Source organism: Quercus robur, chromosome 5 (assembly GCF_932294415.1).
Source record: "Quercus robur chromosome 5, dhQueRobu3.1, whole genome shotgun sequence".
NCBI classification, from domain to species: domain Eukaryota; kingdom Viridiplantae; phylum Streptophyta; class Magnoliopsida; order Fagales; family Fagaceae; genus Quercus; species Quercus robur.
In genome coordinates, this window is record NC_065538.1 from 65,695,877 (window position 1) to 65,712,774 (window position 16,898).

A 16,898-nucleotide genomic window follows, 5' to 3' on the forward strand; every position below is an offset into this window, starting at 1 on the left:
TGCATGCAGCAACAGGACCTAACACTGTGTATCAAGAAAAATATGGTAGTGCTTGAAGTATGGGCAAAAATAGTTCAAGTTTGAGATGGTTGTAATAAATAAAGGCAAAAACAGTTCAAATAATCAAAAGGCCAGTAGTGAATTTGGACTAGAAAAAGTATCCAATATTAAAGAAGTTACACTTGTCTTTTTTTTTTTTTTTTTTTTTTTTAAAAGCCCCTCACTCTCTCTGTCTTGCCTCAGCCTTAGGTTTTTTTTTTTTTTTTTTTTTTTTTTTTTTTGTTTTTCTGTTTGGACTTCGGAGACTGGAGTCTTCGGTCGGATTGCTAGGTTTACATTTTTGGACTAAACCTTTTTTTTTTTTACATGTGGGCTGGCCGGCTGGGTTACAATTTCTGAGGGGGCCCAAGCTTTTTGTAAGGGGGCCCAAGTATTTTTTTTTTTTTGAAAACTAACCTACTTAAAAAAAGAAAAAAAAATTGGGCTAGAAGGGCCCGGGCCCCTACCTGTGTCTATCCCTAGCCCTGCGAAACCAAAACGGAAAACAAAAACAAAACAAGATTAATAACAATTCAGCAATACAAAAGCCAAACGGCAAAAACCCCAGATGGAAAACTAAAGAATAAGGAGGAGATGTACTGAAATTTTAGTGACGAGAAACGGTGGAGACTTCGAACAAAAGGGCAGAGAAAGAGAGGAAAATCGGTGGCTGTTATCACTGACATTGAAGGAATGAAGATTTGGGATGAACTAGGGTTTTTCTTGGGCGTAGGCTCTTGTGGGCTTTTCAGCTTATGGACCAAAAATTGAAAATTAAAAAAAAAAAAAAAAAATTGCAAGTGTGAAGGATTCGAACTAGAGTTGCTCGACAAAAAATATATCAACTTGCCACCATGCTAATTCAAACAAAGTATAGAGATGAAAATTGACCTTTTAACAGCCAATTATGTTCAAATTACACATTCTAATATTTTATAGGAACAAATACCAAATGGCTTTAGAATGACGAGTTTGTATAAATTTTGCGAAACCCAGAGAGAGAGAGAGAGAGAGAGAGATAAGTGCTTTGTGGCATCGATAAGTCTTCAACAATGAAAACATTCCATTGCTATTAGGGCTCTCTCAGACTTAGCTAGTGGAGGCTCTGCTGACTCAAATAAGACTCACACTTATCATTGTGGTCGATATGCTAAACTCTCAATGACAAAATTATTTTGATAATTTTTTTAAAAGGATTGGGTTGTTCGTTTTTGGTAAAATCGGTCAATTATGCTTAATTGTTTTTATCTTTTCTATTGGTAATTTTTGTTATTGTGGAAATTTTTTGGGATGTTTATTTTGTTTTAGATGGGTCTAAATATAATAATAATTTTATGAAACAAAATTGCATAGACACTTTAATTGGGGTGGTTATACTCGTGTCGGACACAGTCATTTGACACTTCCGCACACGTGGATCTAATGAAAATGCCTAAAAAATATAAAACCTGGTGTAGTAGCCTTGATTGATGACTATTTCATACTGGATCTGTAGTTTCAATTCAAGTGTTTACTGAAAATTTAAAATTGTCAACAATCTTTGTATTGGATTTTTTGCATGTCTTGCTAATTGTATAGTCACCCTATTTCCAATCTTAGACACCACAATAAACACACAACTGTGATTAAGTTGCAGATGTTGCACAAAAACAATTAGAGAGCACATAAGGTTATACATCTTCGGTTTTATAGTGTATATTGATGATGCATAGAAAATCAATAGGCTGAATGTTTCGGGTTTCAATGGCCTTGAGATTGCTCGGAAGGCCTGAAAAGAACTAAGCACAAGATCAAAGGTGACTGTGGTGAACTGGCCAAGAACCCTCCGATGCTTAAGTTAGTTTTCTCTCTTGAAATTAGGAATTCCAACTCTGTAAGTGGTGAAAAACTTACTTTGATTTCATATGGTTGAGTCCTTTTATAGTAAGCTTTGGAGTGGTTACTTGTTTAGTAACTTCCTTAACGTGGATGGAAGTTAGAAGGTTCAGACTTAATTTCTACAATTGCCATCAGAAGTTAAGAACTTAGTGGGAAGTTAGAGCAATGGATAAGAATTTTGCTCCTACTTCAGAATAGTAGAATGTGGCCTGAATCATAAGCTTTTGGATATAGATTTACTCTGAAAATTTCTAAGTTTTTGGCGGTCGTCCAGGTGACTCCATGCTGGACAACCTTCTTACACTTGGATGACCTTTCTGGTCTTGAACAACACTACGGACGAATTGGAGATAGTCTAATTTTTGGTTCACCATCATATATAAATAATAAAAATATAAACATCAAGAAAATGACCTCAACTATGAGGATGGAACCGTCAAATGTGAGAAAAAAGTAAGAAAACCACCAAATGTGAGAAAAAAATGTCACATGTGATGTTGGAACTGCACAATATGAGAATGGAACTGTTAAATGTGAGAAAAAAGTAAGAGAACCACCAAATGTGAGAAAAAAAACTGTCACATGTGATGTTGGAGCTACACAATGTGAGGATGGAACCGTCAAGCGTGAGAAAAAAGTAAGGAACCACCCAATGTGACAAAAGAACTGTCATATGTGATGTTGAAACCGCACAATGTGAGGATAGAACCATCAAATGTGAGAAAAAGAAAGTAAGGGAACCACCAAATGTGAGAAAAAATTGTCACATGTGATGTTGGAACTGCACAATGTGAGAATTGAACTGTCAAATGTGAGAAAAAAGTAAGGGAACCACCAAATGTGAGAAAAGAACTGTCATATGTGATATTGAAACTGCACAATGTGAGGATGGAACCGTCAAGTGTTCGAAAAAAGTAAGGGAACCACTCAATGTGACAAAAGAACTGTCATATGTGATGTTGGAACCGCACAATGTGAGAATGGAGCTGTCAAATGTGAGAAAAAAAAAGTAAGGAAACCACTAAATGTGAGAAAAACTGTCACATGTGACGTTGGAACTGCACAATGTGAGAATGAAACCATCAAATGTGAGAAAAAAGTAAGGGAACTACCAAATGTGAGAAAAAAGTAAGGGAACTACCAAATGTGAGAAAAGAATTGTCACATGTGATGTTGGAACTACACAATGTGAGAATGGAACCGTCAAATATGAGGAAAAAAGTAAGGGAACCACCAAATGTGAGAAAAGAATTGTCACATGTGATGTTGGAATTGCACAATTTGAGGATGGAACTGTCAAGTGTGAGAAAAAAAGTAAAGAACCACCCAATGTGACAAAAGAATTATCATATGTGATGTTGGAACTGCACAATATGAGGATGAAACTGTTAAATGTGAGAAAAAGAAAGTAAGGGAACTATCAAATGTGAGAAAAAACTGTCACATGTGATGTTGGAACTGCACAATATGAGAATGAAACCGTCAAATGTGAGAAAAAAGTAAGGGAACCACTAAATGTGAGAAAAGAACTGTCACATGTGATGTTGGAACTACACAATGTTAGGATGGAACCGTCAAACGTGAGAAAAAAGTAAGGGAACCATCAAATGTAAGAAAAGAACTGTCACATGTGATGTTGGAACTGCACAATGTGAGGATAGAACTGTCAAGTGTGAGAAAAAAGTAAGGGAACCATCCAATGTGAAAAAAGAACTGTCATATGTGATGTTGGAACCGCACAATGTGAGGATGGAATCGTCAAATGTGAGAAAAAAAAAAAAAGGGAACCACCAAATGTGAGAAAAAACTGTCACATGTGATGTTAGAATTGCACAATGTGAGAATAGAACCGTCATATGTGAGAAAAAAGTAAGGGAACCACCAAATGTGAGAAAAAAACTGTCACATGTGATGTTGGAACTGCACAATATGAGCATGAAACCGTCAAATGTGAGAAAAAAGTAACCTGATGTAACAGGTTACCTACTAGTGGGTATCGTATCCCCCCTTTTTTGGGGGGGTACCGTAGAATTACTCCAAAAAATAATAAACTTCCATTCCATGAGAAGAAAGCCACAAGGGTGAATTTTAAAAACATAACTTAAGGAATAATACTTAAGCATTGTACATAAGTTTGGAAAATTATTGTGTATTCTCGGAGTACTATAAATGCGTACTCCCTCCTCTCACATGAATGGTAGGTCCCACTAAATAAATTTATGATGAGACCCACTATTCATGTGAGAGGAGAGACTATGCATTTATGGTATTCCGAGAGTACTTAATAATTTTCTCATAAGTTTTACTCATAAATTAATTAGTAAATTTTATAATTACAGATTTTACGCGTAAACAAAGGTAGAAATTCACGTTTTTGACATACCGGGTAAAGTTATTCAACCAAATCAACAAAGTTTGTAATGGCATAAATTCAATATTATTCAGAATTAAACTTGAGCAAAAGGGTTGAGTTCATTAATAACTGATGTTCGGTCAAGTTTGACAACAAAATAAAAGAACCAAATTTCAACATATATCTTAGTGTTCAAATTTGCTTGATTACTTTATAACCCTACCCTTGATCTTATTCAGCAAATTAACGAATTAAACTAGAATAAAAAAGTTGAGTTCAGTACCTAACTCAAGTTTGGTAAAGTTTGATAACAAAATAAATTAATCAAATTTCAGTATTATCTTCTATACGTAACATGATAACTTGTATTGTTTGTGAAAGGAATGTACCACGAAAATTTTCTGGCGGAGCCAGAAAATTTTCTCAAGGGAGGCAATCCAAATGTATCATTATATTCCGTTAACTTTGAGGAAATTACATTTTACCACTCTAAACTATACACCAAATTACATTTTGCACCCTAAACTATTCAAATGCACACTTTGCACCCTAAACTATCACACTTATTACACTTTGCACACCAACATTAGTTTCCTTGTTAAATTAGATAGAAAGTAATAGCACATGACTTACACATGATTTTTTCTTAGATGTAACAAAATTAAAAGACAAAAACACCCATCTTCACAATCAATTAAAACGAAAACTTGTTTTTTTTTTTTTTTTTCCCAGCTCTCTCTCCCTTGCGCATCATTGACGGAAAGCAAATATTTTTTAATATAATAACTTCAAAATGGTGACTGCATCATATACAAAATGGTGGAGACTACATCATATACCAGGTGCAGACTCAAATCGGTTTGATAAAATCATACAGATACTCATACCCTGATAACAAAAAGTCACTCTATAATTGTAGCCTTTTACCGTTGTTCCTTTTTGAGTAAAACTGCAACTTTCATGAAGAAGCAAGTCAAAATACAAAGCTTCCATTGTAGGGTGTGGGGAATCTTCAACCCAAATAAAAATAAAAATGAAATAAGCTTTTGTTTTTAATTGTTTGTGAAGGGATTTTTTTTTGTCTTCAAATAGTGCGCCACTTAAGCAAAAATCATGTGTAAATCATGTGCTATTAATCTCTATCTAACTTAACAATAAAACTAACATTCGGGTGTAAAGTGTAATAAGTGTGATAGTTTAGGATGTAAAGTGTGCCTTTAAATAGTTTAGGGTGCAAAGTATAATCTGGTGTATAGTTTAGGATGGAAAAATGTAATTTGCCCGTTAACTTTAACTCTCTAAATAAATGCACATAACTTTATTTTTGGAAAACAAAAAAAATATTTTGCTAAAGAAATTTACTTATATATTTTTATTAAAATATACTTTAAATACTCCTAAAATTAATGACTTATATATAGGGATGACAATATTGCCCCGTCCCACCCCGCCCCAACCAGCAAAGGTGGTGGGGCGAGGATGGGGCAATATTTGTCCTTGCACCTTGGGGCCAAGCGGGGATAGGTTTAATATTTTTAGGCGAAAACACCATTTTGGTCTTTACATTTTGGGATCACGGTCAATTTTGTCCCTACATTTTGAGAGCAGTCAATTTGATCCCTGTTATTTTCAAGTCACAATCAATTTGGTCCCTACCGTTAGATGACTAATGGAATTTGCTTAGATGGCAAACGGAATGCACACATGGCATAAATTAAATTAAAATATAAATAGTTATTCCACGCCAACCTTCCACATCAACTTCTACTATTATTGAAAAGACGAAAATGCACTTTTGGTCCCTACATTTTGGGCCGATTCTCAATTTGGGCCCTAAATTGATTTTACTCCTAGGTTAGTCCCTGATTTCAGAAATTCATTTTTATTTTGGTCCTTGCTGTCAACTCAGTAATAGAAAAATCAAACGTGGCAGACGAAATACACTGTTTGTTGACGTAGCTAATAAAATAATAATAAAAAATTTATATTTAGCATTTTTTAAATGCCACATCAGCATTTAAATTAATAAAAAAAAACCAACTCAGAATTTTTTTGTAAAAAAAGTAAATTAAATTTAAAAAAAAAACCTTAAATCTAATTTATACTAAAATCATTTCTTAAAAAATAAAAAATCATTAACTTTTTAATTCTTTTTGTTTTTGTTTTTATTTTTCTTTAACCTCATCAGCTTTAAAAAAATCCCTACACTCAAAGACTAATCTCAAATTCTCTCACTCTCTTCACGCTCCATGGATAGATCTCTCTCTAACTCACCCTCTTTCTTTTCCTTTCTTATTGGTGGTGGTGGTGGTGGTGGTGGAGTCATCCCACGACAAGGAGCTGAAGGAGTAGCGGCGGACGGATCGAGCTGTCGTAGACGAACTAGACCTCAATCTGCGTTGGATGGAGTTGATTTAGTTAGAGGTTGGGGGAAGGGAGAGATCGTAGATCTGGGTTTGCCTCAGTCTGTGTGGCCTTCATCACAAGCACAACAGCAACAAAAGTAAGTCTCAAATCATAATGATTCAAGTATGAGAGCTGGTGTTTTGCTTACCCAAATGAAAATATTTAAAGCTCTCTTTCTCAGATCAAAATCTCCCTCCCTCTCTCTCTCTCTTTCATCTTTCTAAAGCTCTAAAACTCTCAATTCTCTCTTTTAGATCGTAGATCTAGGAAAATCTCTAAAGCTCTCTATCGGATGAATAGTTGTGAAGTGGTGGTGGGTGAGGGTGGATCGTTGGATGGGTTTGTTGTTGGCGTGGGTAGCAATTATTTGATGGACTGATTGGCGACAATGGTGGTGATTGGTGGTCTGATTTGTTCATGTGGGATTTAGATTGCAGGATTGGTTGGTTGGTTGGTTAGATCGGTGACCATTGGTTGGGTCTGTTGTTGGTTTAGGCTGTTAAATAAATAATTATTATTAGCAACGCAATGTGTTATACCATGTTGTGTATGCTAGAGTGGATGCGGAAGGGGAAGCATATAATAGGAACATTAAGAACACGAGGGTTACGTGGTTCAGCCTTGACGGCTTACATCCACGGAGGAATCCCTTAAGGGCTACATCTTTATTGTGTAAAAGAGTGTAGTACAATAACCTGTGTTACAATGAACCCTAACATGAGTATATATAGGCGACTAAACCCTAGACTAATAGACTTCTAGTACAAGTAGGAGACTTGACTTGCACACAAAGTAGAATTAGGCTTGGGCCTATTACATTGGGCTAATATGAACAATATATATCTCTAACACCCTCCCTCAAACTCAAGGTGGAAGCTCGATGAAGGCTTGAGGTTGGATAAGCATGAGAAGATCACTTGGAGATGCCTTGAAGAATGCCTTTGAAGAAACCACAATGATGTATGTGCCAATTGACCAATTTCGGAGCTTCAAACGAAGAAACGGAGTCCAAAATTGGAATCTACGCAAAAAAACTGAGTAAGATAGGCCCTTTTGGAAATTTTGACTTTTGGTCAAAGGTCAACGCAAAAAGTCAAAGTCAATTAGTCCAAGGTCAAAGTCAATAGTCAAAGTGCTCACGGGTCAGATCCGGGTGGTCCGGGTCGGGTCGGTCCGGGTCAACGGTCAACTAGGTGACGTGGTGCTGACGAGACGACACTGCTGACGTGGCTGATGACGTGTTGCTGACGTGGACTAGGGTTGATGTGGAGGTGCTTGCATGGCTGCTGACGTGGAGTAATGACGTCATCCGGTGACGTCAGATGATATCAGCAGTAGTTTTCCGGTGCCTGGCAGGAGCGTGCGATGTTCACCAGCACGTGGAGGAGAAGCCAGAAACTAGGGAGGCGCGTGTAATGTCGGATGAGGGCCGGAATCTCAGGTTCTGTAGATTGGTGGACGAGGAGGCCGTCATGGCGGCGCGTGTACCAAGAACACGATCTGGAAGTTAGGAATCTGAGGCGGTCGTGGGAGATTTTCCGGAGACAATTGAGGCGCGTGGCAGGGCTTCGGGTGACCAGATTTCTGGGTTTTCCTCATGGGAGGCCCAGGAGCACGTCTGTGGTGTCGGTTTCGACAAGCGAAGGCTTGATGTGCACAAATCTAAAAAGTTAAGTCACGGCTTTGCTTGAGTTTGTGGATCTTGGACACAGCACTGCGCCACGGTGGCTGCGAGATGCCGTGGATTCTAGATCCAGCAAAGAAACATGTGTGACTTCAAATGGTGATATGCACGTGAGAATCTTCTTTGCTTGCTAGAGATGTTTTGTTTGATGCCAAGAACGAAGTTTGGCTCTGATACCATGTTAAATATTAGCATAGAGATGTGTTATATCATGTTGTGTATGCTAGAGTGGATGCGGAAGGGGAAACATATAATAGGAACATTAAGAACACGAGGGTTACGTGGTTTAGCCTTGACGGCTTACATCCACGGAGGAATCCCTTAAGGGCTACATCTTTATTGTGTAAATGAGTGTAGTACAATAACCTGTGTTACAATGAACCCTAACATGAGTATATATAGGCGACTAAACCCTAGACTAATAGACTTCTAGTACAAGTAGGAGACTTGACTTGCACACAAAGTAGAATTAGGCTTGGGCCTATTACATTGGGCTAATATGAACAATATATATCTCTAACATAGGCTTCAGATTGCAAAGTATTTTCTATGTTTTGAGGAGGCCATTGACCAAAAATGTAGAGCATAACAATGTGGGTTGGGGTTGGGTTTCGGGCTGTTGTTGTGTTTACTTTAAATTTCTAGGTTTTTTTTTTTTTTTTTTTTTTTTTTTTTTTTTTTTTATGTGGATTTGATGATTTTTCTGAGTTTATTGGTTTGATTTGTTGGAGGTTTCGGTGGAGGATAGGGAGTTTGAATGAATTTTTGCATGTTTATTTGCTACGAAAATGTAATAAAAGGAAAAAAAATATTGATTATTTTAATTTTCTGGGCAACCTTCATGTTCTTTCCCGAAGAACATGTTACATTGTTCTTCCAAAAATAATGAAAAGAAAATAAGAAAATAATTAACTCCTTTTAATTAGATTGTATTTTATTTTATTTTTTGTTTGTTTTTTACATTTTTTTAATTAAAATTAAATTTGAGAAATTAATTTTTTTCTTTTATTTTTAATTAATTTGTTTGCTGATGTGGCATTTTAAAATATTTTTTTAATGACCACTTCAGCTCTATAATTAACCACGTCAGCATCTAACATGCCAACAATGCGCTCTATCTACCACGTTTGATTTTTATGTTACCGAGTTGACGGCAGGGACCAAAATAAAAATGATTTTTTGAAATTAGGAACTGACCTAGGAGTGAAATCAATTTAGGAATCAAATCGAGAATCGGCCCAAAATATAGGGACCAAAAGTGCATTTTCACCTATTAAAAATCCAACGTGACTCTCAATGACTCACTTAACAACATCCTCACTAGGCAACAACTCAGACCCGCTTGAATTATTAATTCCCAAAATGAAATTTTGAACCCTAACCCACAATGAACATGAACTTCTTCTTCTTCATAGCCACATCTCTTCTTACCCAATCCTCAAGATCAAATCTCCTCTCATCTCGCCAACTCCATTGCTGATTCCCAATTGAGCTGTCGACCCTCAAAGTGATGAAGAAACAGAGAACCCAAACGTCAATGACAAGCCCAAACAGTTGGTGAGTTATGTGTACTTTCTTTGTGAATTTTAAGAATAAGTTTTTCATAATATTATTCCACCTATAATGGGTTTGTGATATAATGTTAATTAGAATGATGTGTGGGTCACCATGTTTGTTCGTATCCTTGTAGCTAACTAAGCTTTTATTTGGAGGCTCTCGTATAAGCAATCAAGTTCAATTTTGTGAAATCCTAATTGAAGTGGACCAATAATTATGCTTCTTAAGTTGATGAGAAAGCAAAGAAAATAAACAGCTTAGCAAAGAAAATATAAACTACTATGAATTCTTTGACCTTACAACTAGGGTAGGGGTAGTGCTTTAATCAAAATTATGTTATTTTAATAGGCCAACTAACTCTGTAAACTCAATTGCAGGTTGTTTGCTAATGAAAATTTTTTCAATGACTTAATGATGAGATATGTGAGTGTGGCAAGCAAGACAAGGTGCTAATATAGTAGAGGCGGAGAGATTATCACACTTCAAGCTAAAGTTGCAAATTGTTAGAGAAAAAAGGTTTTGACAATGTGTTTGGCAGTGTCATTGGCAATATATGGGATCTGCATTTGTGTGATTGTAGTTTTGGTGGGTTAAAGGGCTGGGTTTATTGTACTTAAACTAAGAGAGAGAAAAACTAAGAGAGAGAAGTTTTTAATGTAGTGGAGTGTTTTTTGTCAATGTGTTTCCAGGTATCAATGCATATGCTAGTTATGTATGATAATTTTGCTGGTTCTGTTAGATATTTTTAAGGTTTTGAGAATGTATTTGTTGTACTTTTCACTTTAATTAAATGACAATCTTATTCCCCAAATGGTGTATTTTTCAGTTGTTTTGAGAATGTATTTGTTGTACTTTTCACTTTAATGAAATGGCAATTGTACTCCCTAAATGGTGTATTTTTTGCTATTGTGTAATTTGCAGTTGAGCTTAAGGGGTTTGAAATCAAGTAATGTGCAGATTATGCAAAAACTGAAATTGTGCAATGCACTTAATTGACAAATGCAATTGCATCATCTACACTAACTGCCCTGTGATGGCTTAACAAAATTGACAATGATTCCGTTAATTCCACTGTATAACATAAATGAACCTGTTGGGTTTAACTACCATTTAAAAAAAAAAAAAAAAATCAATCCCATAACTATCAACAATAAATAACCTATTGTGTGTTTAACCACAAATCAGAATCACATTCACAAACATATAACAAAATAAATTTTAATTCCATTGACAATGAAAACCATTGTTTAGCTAATAAAAGTCACTGTCCAGCTTGTAAACAGTCAAGGACATTCCAATAGTCAAGACAATTATAAAACCAATGAGAACAAGGCCATTACAAAAATCAAGGAGGCCATTAACATTAATTAAAATCAACTTAGTACAAGTTCCAGCTGGTAACAAAATATTAAGCTACCATCTATTATTAAGCTACCCACCTCTACAAAATAACTCTAGCACATCCTGCTTACAATCTTGGACCATGCATAAAGGACTAGCTCTTAGTAAACCTCAATGCATCCATATACCTTGATGCATTCATAGTAGCTCTCAGAGTCTCATCAGTGATTGTTCTTTTTTTTTTTTTTGACTTTGTTGAACCCCTACAGTTGTTTCTACTTGGAGTGGAAGTGGTAGCATTAGAGTTGGGTGGTGCAAAAGGAACTTCTACTTCACTGGTGGTAGGTGGTGCACTTATTTGATTTGGTTCAATAGTGGGAGGTCCACCACTTGGACCACCCTCACACCCCTACAAACAGCAAAAACAAGATAATCAAAACTACAACATGGTTTACCAAAAAAAAAAAAACTACAACATAAAACAATAATAAATTTTTATATTTATTTTTTTGGGATAAGGATGCAATAAATTTTTTAATGACTGACACTTTCACATGTTAACAAGTTTACACATTGACTTCCTTGACTCATGAAGATAAAATAGAAAAGCACCAACCAACAGTCAATGACAAAGCCAATAACAGTTAAACAATAGTTATAAAAATAGCAAAAGTGTAAAAGCAGAACCAGAGGCACGACAAAAAAGGTGTCAATGTTGAGATTTTGTGGTCCCTAAAAAGGTGTCAAACACACAAGAGAGTTAGAGAGAGAGGGTAAACACCTTTCAAATCGGAGGTCTAAGAGGAAGGCTTTATCTGAATTCCTCGCTTCTCCAACGTTTTCCCTTGAGAAATCCTAAATACTGAAAGTACACCACATTTTGGTCAAAAATTTCAAACAAATGTGGTAGAAATTTTAAAACTTCAACAAATTGAGATATCACCATTACCCAGTAGTTGTGTTCCTCAAATTTTGATTCGTCCCTTCAAAAGTAACTGGCCAAAATTGGGAATTAAGTCAATTTTCCCAACTATATAGTTAGTAGGCATGGTCTCAAAAGTATATATTTTACTAACATCTCGAGTCTCAAAGACTCGATTTTGGCCTATAAATCGAGTCTCAAAAACTTGGTTTTCATGGTCTAATCACGTTTGATGTGGTGTTTTTTCCATGTGGTGTCCACCTAGAAATCGAGTCTTAGAGACTCGATTTATAAACCAAAAAAAATTTAAGTCTCAAGTCTCTCATGTACAAGCCATTCCCAGAAATACCCAAATTTTTTTTTAAGAAATCCTAGAAACACAACAATCCCAGCACAATGAAACACATTCGCTATTTATTCAAAAATGAAACAATTTTTCTGGGTTTTTCTATTTTGACTAAAAACTGAACTTGAAAACCCAAATTAGATCAGAGAGAGAAAGAATCTAAGGAGACCCAAATTAGATTGAAGAGAAAGAATCTAGAAACCTAGATCAAATAGGAGAGAGAGCTCACCTCACCTTGTCAGGTTGATGCCTGAGTCACGCGGTAGTGTGGTGGTGGTGTGGTTTGGTTGGATCGGGCGACTGTGGGTTCTTTGGTTTCTAGTCTGATGAGAAGGTGGGGTGGGGTGGGGTGAATGGTTTGTAGTGTAAGGAGGCTGAATATGTAGGGTTGGGTGGGCTTATAAATCGAGTCTTAGAGACTCGATTTCCAGGTGGTCACCACGTGGAAAAAATGCCACATCAGACGTGATCAAACCATGGAAATCGAGTTTTTGAGACTCGATTTATAGGCCCTAAATCGAGTATTTTAAACTCGAGATGTTAGTAAAAAATATAGTTTAAAAACAGTGCCTACTAATTATATTGTTTGGCAAACAATGTTAATTTCCAATTTTGGCCCAAGTAACTGGCTCTTTAAAGAGCATAGAAATCAAGGTATGGATATGGGTGAGTTACAGAGTTGTTCATCAATGGTTTCGGTCTACAATCACCGGAGTTTGTGAAAAGAGAGTGGAATCGGTGAGAAGAGATTAAGCTTTGATCGTAGGGATTAGGCAGGAAGAGATGTGGCTGTCAAGAAGGATTTCATCTTGGATTAGGGTTCGAAATTTCATTTTGGGGATTAAGAATTCAATCGGGTATGAGTTGCTGCCTAGTGAGGATGGTGTTAAGTGAGTCATATGAGAGTCACTTGGGATTTTTAATAGTAGTAGAAGCTGATGTGGAAGGCTAATGTGGAATGACTATTTATATTTTACTTTTATTTTTGCCCTGTGTGCATTTCGTTTGCCACCTAAGCAGATTCCATTAGTCATCCAATGGTATGGACCAAATTGATTGTGACTTGAAAATAGTAGGGACCAAATTGATTGCTCTCAAAATGTAGGGACTAAATTGTCCGTGACCTCAAAATGTAGGGACCAAAATGGTGTTTCGCCATTTTTTTATCCCTACCCCGTCCCCACCCCGCACTAATAAAGACTATAATTGTAAATTTAGTAAACCTTAAATCACTAATATTTAAAGTGGAACACAAGATGTGGGATAAAATATTTTGGGCAAATTACAACTTACTCACCTGTGGTTTGGTCAAAATTTAATTGCCTACCTGTAGTTTGAAATTTGACATTTTATCTATCTGAGGTTAGTTTAGTTAGAATTGTATAACTCACTCCAATTAAAAACAAGGCTAAATATGTAATTTTGCTCCACTTTTATGTCTCTCTTTTCCAAAAACATAAAAATACAAAAGAAAATAAGATCGAAAGCTAGTTAGTAAATTTTTTTATTCAATGTCTTAGCATTTCAAACTTGTTTTTACATTCATCGCTTAAATGCACAGATTCAAATAAATACCATTATAGAATCATCAGATCTAGCAACCATACAAATTCCTTCATCGGATCCACCTCCAGTACTAAAAAATTGGAGCTCTAATATGTAGGCGTCATGGCCATCCAATCAAACAACGATCTTAATACAATCATCTTAAGCTCCGAGTACAACAAAGTAGTGACTGACTAAAGCATAAATACCTTGCAGTTAAAGTTTCTCTGTGCTAAGAAAGGTGGTCTCTTCCTCCTTCTCTTAGGCAGTAGAATTGCCGTACCTTCTTGTAAGGTTTATTCTTCCCTTACGTAACAGTGTTACGTATAGGGCTTGTTGGGTTTTCTTTTTAGGGGTTTTGGAAAACAGTCTCTTCTTCTTCTTCTACTTTCTTTCAAATCTCAAAAGGTTTTTTTTTTTTTTTTTTTTTTTTTTTTTTTTTTTTTTTCACTTTTCTTGCTTTGTGGATCTATGGATGATTTGACGAGGCATTGGAATTGCCTTTCCTTGTTGGAAAGGGAGGGGGATGATGTTTGTTTCAAAAAAGACCGCTGCTCTAATGAACATATTATAGCAGCCCAATTTTTCACTAAGCGAGCTTTGAACATGGATGCTGTGGCGAAAACTTTTAAGCCACTATGGAGGGCAGACAATGGCTTCACAGTGAGTAAAGAAGGTTCTCACACGGCTTTATTCATTTTTGATAACAAGGATGATGTGGATCGGATTCTCTCTAGCGAGCCGTGGAGCTTTGACAAATATCTGGTGGTCCTAGAGAGGTATGAACGTCAAACACCTCTGGAGGATCTGAAATTTGATAAAGCTTCTTTTTGGGTACAAGTGCATAACATCCCTATCGGCTATCGGAACAAATCAGTTGCAGAAGACATTTGTGAAGCGATAGGTAGAGTTGATCGATCAATTAAAGTTTCAGACAGCGAGGGAGGAAGCTATGTCAGAGTGAAGGTTACCCTGGATGTTTACCAGCCGCTGTGCCGAGGAAGAGTTGTCACTTTTGAGGGAGGCGGAAAAATATGGGTGAGTTTTAGATACGAACGATTACCTAACATATGCTATTGGTGTGGTTGTTTTGATCACAGTGACAGGGACTGCGACACTTGGATCCAGAGCAAAGGAACGTTAAAGGTGGAAGAGCAGTAGTTCGGGTCTTGGATTCGAGCAACATAATCAGGTCCGCCAAAGAAAAATGTGGTTAGGGTATCGGGGTTCTATGAAGAGAGGGTTGAAAATGTGTCTACACGGCGGAGGAAGGAGATGAGATTCAGTCCGGCGGCGGCAGGTCCCATTCCAAAGGCAAATCCAGTGCAGCCAACGCATAAGGAAAGTGTATTTTCAGGCGCAGATTATGGGGAAATAAACAAAACAAATCCCCATAATCCCGTGCCTGAAACGGGAAGTTCTTTTCCAGCTGCCCAGACCCGAGAAAATCAAGGGATGGACTTTGAGGAGCAATTAAATGAGATTGATACGGAGCTGGGTATTTATGAGGAGCCAAAAAACAGGGGATTTGCTGAAGTAAACGAACCGCTGACAGAGTGTGTGCAACCAATCAACTTGAATACCTTAAGTAATGAGCTGGCACCTACGCAGCAGCATGCAGAACAGTCACTTGGTGAAGCACCGAGCCACAGATCCCATGCACGTCCTCTCCTAGACGTGACAAATCAGAACCATGCACCTTCAAGTGTTGAGCCTTTAGCACAGACAAAATGGAAGCGCATTTTCCGTGAGTCCTCGGGTAAAAATTCCAACTCAGAACATCAGATTGGTTTAAAACGTTCCAGTGATATGGTTATTGACATCTGTGAGTCACCATGCAAAAAACTTTTGGTTTCTAATGAAAACAAAGAAAACTATTCGATATTGGCGGAGGCTGGTTCGCAGCCCCGCCAAGCGCAATGAGTTGCATCGTGTGGAACTGCAGGGGGCTTGGGAACCAACTAGCAGTTCAAGAATTAGCAGAGGTAGTGACTGCAAAAGCTCCCGCTGTAGTGTTCTTGGCCGAAACACTGGCAGACGAAGCTAGGCTAGAGTATGTGAAAAATAGGATTCAATTTGATAAGAAGTATGTTGTGGAGAGGGTTAACAGGGGTGGAGGTCTTGTTCTTCTCTGGAAAAATGATTTGGTGGTTGATGTAATCTCTTCTTCTCTGAACCATATAGATGCGATCATTAATAAGGACACTGAAGCAGCCTGGCGCTTCACCGGTTTCTATGGCGAACCGGAAACACATAGAAGGCATGAATCATGGGATCTACTCCGCAATTTACATAGCCAAAACTCAATGGCTTGGCTGTGTGCTGGGGACTTCAATGAGATTTTAAAGCAAAGTGAGAAGCTTGGGGGACGGATGAGACCTTTGGGACAAATGCAACTCTTCAGGGATATTTTGGATGAATGTAGCCTTATGGACATTGGTTTTAAGGGCTTGCCTTTTACTTGGAGCAAACATTATAGCAATGGAATTTCGATATGGTAAAGGCTAGATAGAGCTGTGGTCTCCTATGACTGGTTTGCTAAATTCCCAGGTGCTCGGGTTCATCATATAGATAGTACAACTTCGGATCACAAGATTCTTTGGATTGAAAATTCGGATTTGAACTATTTACCGAGGAAGAGATTGTTCAGGTTTGAGGAGATGTGACTAGGAGATAAGGGGTGTGGTGAGACAGTGGAAGGCATTTGGCAGGTCAGATATGAAGAGGAAGGAAGCACTAGAGTTATGAAAAAGGTAGAAAATTGTGGGAAAGCTCTAACAAAGTGGAGCAAAGACTGCTTCGGCAATGTTAGAAAACAATTAGAGCG

At 37.2% G+C, this 16,898-nt stretch overlaps 1 protein-coding gene across 1 annotated transcript; it reads left to right on the forward strand.

Moving 5' to 3' along the window:
- The first annotated feature begins 14,677 nt into the window (after positions 1-14,677).
- On the forward strand, positions 14,678-15,232 carry LOC126728561 (uncharacterized protein At4g02000-like). The gene has a single exon (XM_050434362.1). It carries the CDS (start codon positions 14,678-14,680, stop codon positions 15,230-15,232), a length of 555 nt encoding a protein of 184 aa, XP_050290319.1.
- Positions 15,233-16,898: the final 1,666 nt, after the last annotated feature.

Coding starts and splice junctions, on each gene's coding strand:
- LOC126728561 (XM_050434362.1), top strand. CDS start 14,678: ATGGATGCTGTGGCGAAAACTTTTAAGCCACTATGGAGGGCAGACAAT.